Genomic DNA, 10684 nt, shown 5'->3' with positions numbered 1-10684 from the left:
GAGATCTGAGATTCATGGATCATGGTTGGAAGCCAGCCTGAGTAGGAAAGTCTGTGAGACTCTTATCTCCTATTAACTACAAAAAAAAAAAAAAAAAAATCCTGAAGTGGAGCTGTGACTCACATGGTAGAGTGCTAACCTTGAGCAAAAAAGCTCAAGGACAGCATGCAGCGCCCCTCCCTGCTCCCTTCTCCCCTCAGCGTGGATGCTAACTTGCTGAAAGGTGGGGTATGGAGGGAGTCCAGTGGAACCATAAAAACCAAGGGCTAAGGGACCACCTTCTTGATCATCAAGTGCTAGCCTTGGCTCCCAGCTGAGGCTGCTGAGGAGGCTCAGACACACTGGGAATACCAACGACCTCCCAGAGAAGTCAGGCGAGCAGAGGGGAGGTTTTCAACATTTGAGATTACACATACCAAAGTGTGCACAGCCACCACTTAGCTGATTTTCCATGAAGGCACCAGTGGTTCATGGCCCCTGGCCTTCTCTTGTCACAAGGTCCTCATGTGCAAGACACTGACAGTGTCTATGAGGCTAGGCTACTAGGCCCTGATGCTAAGGGTTGGGGAGGCAGATACTCTGCATGTCTGGATCAAGAATTTCACTTTGGCTAGGTGCTGCTGGCTCACACTTGTAATTCTAGCTACTCAGGAGGCTGAGATTTGAGGATCATTATTTGAAGCTAGCCAGGGCAGGAAATTCCATGAGACTCTGATCTCCAAATGACCAGCAAAAAACAAGTGGAGGGGCTGGGGATATGGACTAGTGGCAAGAGTGCCTGCCTCATATACATGAGGCCCTGGGTTCAATTCCCCAGCACCACATATACAGAAAATGGCCAGAAGTGGCGCTGTGGCTCAAGTGGCAGAGTGCTAGCCTTGAGTAAAAAGAAGCCAGGGACAGTGCTCAGGCCCTGAGTCCAAGCCCCAGGACTGGCAAAAAAAAAAAAAAAAAAAAAAAAATGGATCTGTGGCTTAAGGGTTAGAGTACCTGCCTTAGCGAAAAAGTCAAGCAAGAGCACAAGGATCTGAATTCAAATCCAACTACCAGCACAATAAAGAATCTTACTTTGGAAGGCATGAGTCAACTGAAGGGAATCCTTCTTTCCTGTTCTATTGCTTCTCCCATCTCCTTCATCCATGCCACTGCTCTACTGAAATCAATCTTGAACTAGGTGCTGGTTCATGCCTGTTACAACTACTCAGGAGGCTGAGAGCTGAATCATTGTTCAAAGTCAGCCTGCAGGAAAGTCCATGAAATTCATCACCAATTGACCAGAAAAAAGCTGGACGTGGAGATGTGACTCAAGTGGTAGAGTGCCAGCCTTGAGCAAAAAAAAAGCTAAAGGACAACACCCAAGTCCTGAGTTCAAGTTGCTGGCACTTGAGTTCAGTACTGGCACATACACACACAAAATTAGCCTGGTCAAGGGCAAGAAAACCGGATATAGGGGAAAGAAAACACCAAAACTATTTGAGATAGAAATTTTATTATGAAACTGAGGCCAAAGGTGTTCTGCAAAAAAGCGGTGCATTCCTGTATTACAGGTACAGACCAGAGTTGCCCACCTGGGAAGACAACCCAGAAAATGGACAGTCCCAGAGGACAACCCGGTCCCAGCTCCCTCTTGAAGTCCTCCATGACAGTCTCTCTGGGTGTGGGGGGGGGGGGGGGCTCGGTGTGCAGCCCCAGATCCTGTTAGGGCGGCAGCTGGGTGGAGGAGGAGGAGGAAGAGGAGGGCGGAGACTGGATGCCAGCAGCCCTCCTTCTAGGAAAGTAGTATCTGATAAGGGCAGTCAAGGAAACCACTTTAAACCCCCCTTTTTGTTCTCTGAGTGACTACACAAATAGCCCTAAAGCTGTAGAACCTCTGAATTCCTTTTCTGTGTACTGTAAACACTTCTAATGCTCTTAAGACTCATTGCTATTTCTGTTGTCTGCTGTCCCCAAACTCTTCACCTTCTGCCTCCATTGTGTAAGCATACAAACATGACAACATGACTGCTCTAAGTTCTACAGTAATTCAAGGGTTTGTTGGTGTGTGTGTGTGTGTGTGTGTGTGTGTGTGTGTGTGTGTGGTCCTGAGGTTTGACCTCGGTGTCTCACATTTGCTAAATAGGCCCTCTGCCAGTTGAGCCATGCTCTTCTTTTTTTCTCTAATATCAGATGAGATCTCAAGTTTTTCCACTCTTGTGAAGCTTTATTTGCTCCACGCTATTGCTCTACCACTTGAGCCACAGCTCCACTTCTGGCTTTTTGTTGGTTAACTGGAGATGAGTCCTGCCTAGGCTGGCTTTGAATCATAATCTGAGGTCTCAGCTTTCTGAGGAGCTGGGATTACAGGCGTGAAGCACTGGTGCCCAGCTGCTTCTTAGGTTGTGTCTGGCAACACAGTAGGCAGAGACCAAGCCTTGGCTTCAACAGCAGTCTCAGGAGACAGAGCCCACTTTCCCTCCTGGGCTGAGTGAAGAAACGATGAAGATCACTAAAGGATACATGTATGTTGGGATACCTCTGGCAGCCAAATACTTCCGAATAAGGCGCTCGGTCCCATACCAATTGAAACCCTTGGTGGCATGTCCGATGCGTGGAAGATGAACACTTGCTATGAAAAAGAAGAGAAGAGATCATGGTGTCTTCACTCCTCAAAAGAAGATAGATGGAAAAAAATACACACAGGAGTTCAGAGGAGCTCAGAGTTCAAAGCCAGCCCAGGCAGAAAAGTCCATGAGACTTATGGCCAATGAACCACTCAAAGAGCCAGAAGTGCTCAGTTGGTAGAGCATTAAATGAGCAAAAAAAAATCCAAAAACAAAAACCCTGACGATGAGGCCCTGTGTTCAAGCCCAGTATTGGCACCTAAAAAGGAAATCATAAAATACCCAGTGGATGGAGGGACATGGCCCCCAAATGTTGGAAGTACAAAGGACTCCCAAAGGAATCAAGTCGACAGCAACGCACCGTAGCCTGCATCTTCACCCAACAAGTAGTGGGGTGTGGGGGGGTGTGGACTTGCCCCCCACCCACGAGAGCCACGTCACATCTACACTGAAATGCCTCCCTTTCAACACAGACGCAAGAGCTCACCTTTCTTTTTCTTGGCTGCTACATAGATCTTCCTTAGGCCCTCTTCTAACGCTGCCATCCGAATGCCAGAGAGGGTGTTGGTGCGATCTCGGTGCTGAGCTACCACCAAGGCCAACTAAGAAGAACAACCATAAAAGCAGCCATGGGTAGGAAACAGCCAGTCAACCAAGTGACCTGCCTGTGGAGGGGAGACAACTCTGGGGGTGCCCTGCAGCATGGTTCCACCTCACTTCCATGTCCTGCACAGATAGCAACTCCCCACTGAATGTGTGATTTTGCCCCCTTTTATAGCTGGACTGTTTTATTTTGTGGTCACTCTCTGAATAAGCTTTTCTTCTTCACTGAAGATAGGTTATAAACCTAAGTCAAAAATATGTACTTCTAGCCAGGTGCTAGAGACTCATGCCTGTAATTATAGCTACTCAGAAGGCTGATATCTGAACGATGGCAGTTCAGAGCCAGTTGAGGTGGAAAAAAAGCCTGCTGCACTCTACCTCCAATGAATCACCAAAGAGCCAGGATGAAGTCACAGCTCAAGTGATAGAGTCAGCTGTGAGCAAAAAGGCCAAGTGAGAGTGCGAGGCCTTGAGTTCAAGCCCTGGTACTAGCGCGTGCGCACACACACACACCTCTAAATACTCTCAAGGGTAAGAATTCAAATATGAGCCTGGCACTGGTGGCCCACACCTATAATCCTAGCTAGTCAGTGGCTAGTATCTGGAGTATCACAGTTCGAAGCTAGCCCAGGCAGCAAAGTCCTTAAGACTCCATCTCTAATTAATGAACAAAAAAAGCCAGGCTGGAGGTATGGCTGAAGTGGAAGAGTGCCAGACATGAACAAGCAGGATAAATACAAGCTCTAACTTTAAGCCCCAGTATGAGAAAAAAAAAGTAGACATGGAAAATAAAATTTACTACAGATACTCCAAGTGATAAGCAAGCAGGAGATACATGAGGCACAAAGGACTTCTGATATGAGCAGAGAAAGGACAGAAAAATGAATTGGTTCTCTCTCTGCTTACAGCCAGACAGAAACACTCTGTCTGTCTGTCTGAATTCTCTCTCTCTCTCTCTCTGTTTGGGGATGTGTGTGCCAATACTGGGTTTTGGGGGCTGGGAATATGGCCTAGTGGCAAGAGTGCTTGCCTCATATACATGAAGCCCTAGGTTCGATTCCTCAGTACCACATACACAGAAAAAGCCAGAAGTGGCGCTGTGGCTCAAGTTGGCAGAGTGCTAGCCTTGAGCAAACCAAAGCCAGGGACAGTGCTCAGGCCCTGAGTTTAAGCCCCAGGACTGGAAAAACAAACAAACAATATTGGGTCTTGAACTCAGGATATGGTCCTCTTGATCAGTTGTTGTTGTTTTGACACTCTACCACTTAACCCACAGCTTCACTTACACTTTGCTGCTAGTTAACTGGAGATAAGAGTGTCATGGACTTTCCTGCCCAGGCTGGCTTTGAACCGCAATCCTGAGTAGCTGGAATTCCAGGCATGAACGTTCAAGAAGAGTAAATGTGGTCAGGGGAAAAAGCGGTGATGCTCATGTGCAGATACCGTGTGAGCACACTGGAGGGGGCCATTCACAAGCAAGGAGGGGCTGCAGGGAAGCCTTGCCCGTGGGCTCCAGCACTGGGAGAACATATTCACACACCTGCACCACTGCAGCACTATATCATGGTGGCCCTAGTACATGACGGCACTTCTGCAGGTCAGAGGCCAGACAGGTATCTGAGCAAGTTGATACTAGCCCCACTTTAGTTTTTGTGTGTGTGTGTGTGTGTGTGTGTGTGTGTGTGTGTGTGTGTGTGTGTGTGTGTGTATGTTTTACTTACCAAATCCTGCCCCTTGTCTCTTGATTCTTTATCATCAATGGGAAATAAAAGGACACCCCCCAAACTCAAATCTGAGGAGCAAAAAAGAAAAAGAAGCAACAAAAAGAACATTAAATTCACCAAGTTTGATGGAACAGGGTCTATTCTGGATCCTTCTGTGCTTCCCAGTTCCCTTCATTTCTCTTTTTTCCCCACTCCTGGGGCTTGAACTCCAGGCCTGGGCACTGTCCCGGCTTCTTTTGCTCAAGACTAACACTCTTGAGCCACACTGCCACTTCCAGCCTTTTCTGTTTATGTGGTGCTGAGGACTTGAACCCAGGACTTCATGCATACTAGGCAAGCACTCTACCACTAAGTTGCATTCCCAGCCCTCCACTCTCCACTTCCTACAAACCTAAGTCTATACAGCCAGCCTATCACCTCACAGCCAAAAAGTCCCAAAGTAACCCAACTGACCCTGGTTCAAATCCTGTTTTTATCCTCACTTCAGCATCTCACACTATTTTGCTGCAGTCTCTCTGTGTGTGTCCGTGCTCATGTGTATACTTGCCCTGGGGCTTGAACTTAGGGCCTGGTGCTGTCCTTAGTTTTTTTACTCAAGGCTATGCTCTACCACTTGAGCCACAGTGCCACTTCCAGCTTTTTCTGAGTAGTTTACAGGAGATAAGAATCTCACAGATTTTCCTGCTTGGGCTGGCTTTGACCTGCTACTCTCAGATCTCAGCCTGCTGAGAAGCTAGGATTACAGGTATGAGCCACGGCACCCAGTTCATTAGTGACTTTTGCATTTAAACTTGGATCTCATCTCCATACACAGGTCTCGTTATGTATGTGCAAATATCTCAAGAGCCCTCTTGCCTCCAACCTGAAATAATTCTGGTCTCACGCATTTTGTAAAAAGGTTACTCAATCTTTACCTCAAAACACTATGCTTTCAAGTTTTTCTTGCAACTCTTCCTTGCCTTTGATCCTTCGAGGAAGTGCCTTCTACCTTCTTCTCTACCCTCTTGTAGAGGATGCAACTCTAGTTAGATCTCTCTCCTGTCCTCTGCATTTCCAGCTGCCAAGTCAGCATCCAAATCTGGCTGACTGTGTCCACCCTCGCTAAGCCCTGAGCACTGAGGGAGTTTTCCTTTCCATTTAGACAGAAGAATCAGGAAGAAAGAGATGCAAATCAAAACAGCACTAAAAATCCATCAGAAAAATCCAGAGTGCCTCATATAATCATGACGATGTTATCTCTTCTATATTATGATTTCTGCCTGCCAAAGGGGGTGACTTTCCATTCCTCTGTGCCAAGGGATGCTACTTGTTCAGTGTTCCAACTTCCCATGACCCCAACAGCCTGACTCCTGCTCCAGGGAGCAGCAGAGCTGGCTGTGGGTTCCTCGTAACACACCCTTCTTGCTCTTAGCACCAGGCGCCATCTACCAATCTACCCCTAGCATTTCAACCATGCATGTGGTTTCTCTCCATAGGTTTGAAGCCTTCATGAGATTCTAAGAAGATGGGCTGAGCTGGAAGCAATGGGATAATCTTTGTTCTAAGACATTTTTCAGAACACATGCACATTCATGAGCCTCACAACAGTTTCACTGAAGTGGGTGGGACAAATATCACTCACCAATCACAGATGATCAAACAGTCACAGAGAGGGTAAGGGACCATCTCCAAGTTACATCACTAGCTAATTGATGACAGAACTCAGGCCCCAAGCAGCTCTTCTGACTCCTCATCCATCTAGTATTATGTGAAGTGTTCTTTCCCACCTTATTCCATCCTTGACTCATGGACCCACCCACCCTCTTTACCTTGCATTTTCCCAGCCAACTCATATCTTTTTCTTGGCTCAGCTGATCGTGCTTCCAGAGCTGTGAATAAACCACCTTGGCCCCAACGACCAGAGTCATCTGACAGGAGGAAAGAGAATATTTTCATCTACAGATAGTCTAGCCGACAATTCAGAAACCCAAAGGCACACAAAATAGGCTGTAGAAAACGGATCTGATCCAGGAATGTCCTATTTATACTTCCCAAATATGTTGAGGTTTTCTGGGAGATACAACTAGCCACCCCACCAGGACAGCATCTCAAAAATTGGTGAGCAGAATCTCTGATGTCTGTGACTTCCGGGAGGCAAGTGAAGAAGGAAGGGCAAGAGGCAGCTCCTCCTCCCTCAGTGCCTACAATTCCAATGATTCATAGCAGAAGGGTTGTGGAGTGGATTATGTGCCAGGCATTGCTGTATAAACAGGGGTGATAGCAGTGGATAAAACACATCCCATCCCTGCCACATGCAGCTTCTTTTCTAGTACAAGGGCACAGGCAAATAAAGATGCATGTTAATACGTTAGGGAGTGATCCACAATGACAAAGGAAATAGAATAGAATGAAGAGAGAGAACAACACAGAGGTAGAGATGGAGACTGTTTTGTAAAAGTTGATCAGGAAGCTGGGAGCTGGGAGCTCAGAACTAGTAATCCTGGCTATTCAGGAGGCTGAGATCTGAGGATTATGATTTGAAGCCAGCCAGGTAAGTCTATGAGATTTATCTCTAATGAAACAGCAAAAAGCTGGAAGTGGAAGTGTGGCTCAAGAGGTAGAGTACTGGGCTGGGAATATGGCCTAGTGGCAAGAGTGCTTGCCTTGTATACATGAAGGTTCGATTCCTCAGCACCACATATATGGAAAACGGCCAGAAGTGGTGCTGTGGCTCAAGTGGTAGAGTGCTAGCCTTGAGCAAAAAGAAGCCAGGGACAGTGCTCAGGCCCTGAGTTCAAGGCCCAGAACTGGCAAAAAATAAATAAATAAAACTACCTAGTCCTTAAAAAAAAAAAAAAAAAAGAGGTAGAGTACCAGCCTTTGGCAAAAAAATCCAAGGAGAATGCAAGGCCCTGAGTTTAAGCCCCAGCACACAAACACATTGTGCAGAAGAGGGCACCATGCAGGTTCCAGGCCCCGTCACCTATCACCTACCCACGCAGTGCACGATGAGGGCGTCCTCTGCCCCTGCCTGTGGGTGGGTGACGTCTCCACTGACATACTTGATGGAGGTGGAGTCTGGGTCTCCATAATCCAGGTCAGAAGAATCCTCCTCCGCCTCTTCCTCCAGCTCCTCTGGCTCACTGTCCTCCGAGGGCAGGCACACAGACTGATAGCTGCTGGACTCCCACCAGGCCATCCTTCAGGAGGCAGGAGAGCAAAAGAGAATCAGCCAGCCCTCAGCGCATTCTACATTGCTACTTACAAACAGCAACCGTCAACAGGAAAGCCAATTAGAAACTTGCCCCATTTTTGGTTCATTTGTAAATACATAAGTCACTGATAAGCCTTACTGCCTCCTGACTACACTTCAATAATGAGCAGCCACCAAATGTCTGTTTTTAAGAAAATGACTACAAGTGACTGCTTAAATAATTGACTTCTTGTCAGCTACAATAAAATCTTGCAATTTTTTTTTTTTTTTTTTTGCTGGACACTGGTGGCTCACACCTGTAATCCTAGCTACTTAGGAGGCTGAGATCTGAGGATCACAGTTCCAAGTCAGCAAGTCCCCATGAAACTCTTACTTACAGTTAACCACCAGAAAACCAGAAGTGGAGCTGTGGCTCAAAGTGGTAGAGTGCTAGCCTTGAGAGAAAAAGCTCAGGGACAGAGTCCAGGCCCTGAGTTCAAGCCCTATGACTGACAAAAACAAAACAAACAACAAAAAAGTTATTTCAACAGAATACATCAAATCTGTATTCAGGGCATCTTAGTAAAGCAGATGAAATGTTCACCTCTTTGCACCTATTTTGATATGAATAGTCACAGCCAGTTTTGATGAGCACTTTCTGTGGTGTGTGTATGTGTGTGTGTGTGTGTGTGTGTGTGTGTGTGTACTAGGGCTTGAACCCAGAACTTTGCACTCTCACTTGGCTTTTTTACTCAAGGCTGGTGCTCTACCATTTGAACCACACCTCCATTTCTCCCTCCTTGCTGGTTAATTGGAGATAAGAGTCTCATGGACATTTCTGTCCAGGTTGGCTTCAAACCATAATTCTCAGATCTCAGCCTCCTGAGTAGCTAGTATGACACGTGTGAGCCACCAACGAATGCCCTGCATTTTCTAGGTTTTTAATGTGACATTCGGCTATAGAGTCCAACTATACAATAGTGACCCCTTAATAAACTGTGACCCTCAGCTTGGCATAGGATGCAGACATACTTTTTCTTATGCTCAGCTTCTTTCTTTGCCCTCCTTCTCTCCTCTATCTGTCTCTTTCTCTTGGCGGCTGCTTCTTCTCTTTTCTTCCGTCTCTCCTCCAGTTCTTCTGGGCTCAGAACTCGCTTCCTCTTGGTGGTCCCCTCCACAAGACCGGGGATCAGAACCTGAGGAAGAGCAAGGGCCACAGGCAGGAAGGTCAGGCATGGAGCAACATGCTAGCGTTGTCTCTGTGCCAAACCATGTGGCAGGAACTACTGTTCCACCTCACAGGCATGGTGGCCATTAGATGAGAGACAGCCAGAGCAGTGCCATGGCTGTCTCAACCATTTCCACTTATTTCATGGGAGTGAGGTGCTCCTAAAAGTAGTACTGTTTTTATTTTTCCTGGACTGAAAGCATATCTAGCACTATGGTATTTTCAAGTTTAGTCAAGTTTCATTCACATCTTTTCTACAAAAGTACTGCATAATTCCTTTTAAAACAAAGGGTTCTGTTGGGCCCTGGTGGCTCATGCCTATAATCCTGGCTACTCAGGAAGCTCAGAACCTGAGTATCACAGTTCGAAGACAGCCTTGGCATGAAAGTCTGGGACTCTTATCTCCAATTAAGCAGCAAAAGGCCAAAAGTGCAAGTGTGGTACAAGTGGTAGAGCGCCAGCCTTGAGACAAAAAGCCTGAGTAGTCCCCTACACACACACACACACACAAAATGGAATCGTTCATCACCTTGATTATCTTAATAATATCTAGAACTTAGTGAGCACATATTAAACAGCAAACATTGAATACTACATGTTATTTGTGACATAAGGTAACAACAATGGGGTGTCATGAACTTTTAAGGGGTGGCGTAGAGGAAGGAACATGGATGCTTTTATCAGCATTAAAGTATATAATACACTCACTTTATTAATCTTTTTTTTTTTTGGTCAGTTGTAGAACTTGAACTCAGGGCTTAGGTGCTGTCCCGGAGCTCTTTTGCTCAAGGCTAATGCTCTACCTGAGCTACAGCTCTGCTTCCAGTTTCCTAATGGTTAATTGGAGATAAGAGTCTCACAGACTTTCCTGCCTGAGCTGGCTTTGAACTGAAATCCTCAGATCTCAGCCTCCTGAGTAGCTAGGATTAGAGGCGTGAACCACCAGCACCCAGCTTGTTTGTTTTTATGCTGGTTCTGGGCCTTTCATTCAGAGCCTCATGCTTTTCCTTAGCTTTTCTACTCAAGGCTGAGTTCTGTGGAGTCATGATAATACTTCTGGCTTTTTGGTGGTTAATTAGATAACAGTCTCTAATATCTGTCTGTCTGGGCTAGCTTTGAGCCCTAATCCTCAGACCTCAGTCTTCTGAATAGCTAGGAGTACAAGAATGAACCATCACCACCCAGCCTTGTTACTGTTTTATATTTACATAGCTCTAGGACCCGGTTAATTTGTTTCAGTCAACAAATAGTCACTCATTTCTCAACAAATTACCTTAAGAGAATAAAATGACCCTAGCTTCATTTTTTTTTTTTGTTCTCTTAGGATGATAGTTTGGAAGAATTTATACTATCACAT

At 46.1% G+C, this 10684-nt stretch overlaps 1 protein-coding gene across 1 annotated transcript in view; it reads right to left on the bottom strand.

Moving 5' to 3' along the window:
* Positions 1–1472: 1472 nt before the first annotated feature.
* Chd1l (chromodomain helicase DNA binding protein 1 like) overlaps positions 1473–10684 on the bottom strand; it is a 30390-nt gene continuing 21178 nt past the window's right edge. Inside the window, exons 17-23 of the mRNA XM_048351895.1 lie at positions 9132–9295; positions 7901–8106; positions 6736–6834; positions 4925–4995; positions 3088–3202; positions 2497–2605; positions 1473–1783 (exon numbers count right to left, since the gene is read on the bottom strand). Of these exons, the coding sequence (XP_048207852.1) occupies positions 1699–1783; positions 2497–2605; positions 3088–3202; positions 4925–4995; positions 6736–6834; positions 7901–8106; positions 9132–9295 (849 nt within the window). The 3' untranslated portion in view covers positions 1473–1698. The remainder of the gene's footprint in view (positions 1784–2496; positions 2606–3087; positions 3203–4924; positions 4996–6735; positions 6835–7900; positions 8107–9131; positions 9296–10684) is intronic.

This window comes from Perognathus longimembris, chromosome 7, assembly GCF_023159225.1.
Source record: "Perognathus longimembris pacificus isolate PPM17 chromosome 7, ASM2315922v1, whole genome shotgun sequence".
In the NCBI taxonomy this organism is placed as follows: Eukaryota; Metazoa; Chordata; class Mammalia; order Rodentia; family Heteromyidae; genus Perognathus; species Perognathus longimembris.
Note: the sequence above shows the minus strand (reverse complement) of the source record. Positions and strands in the feature narration are given on the sequence as shown.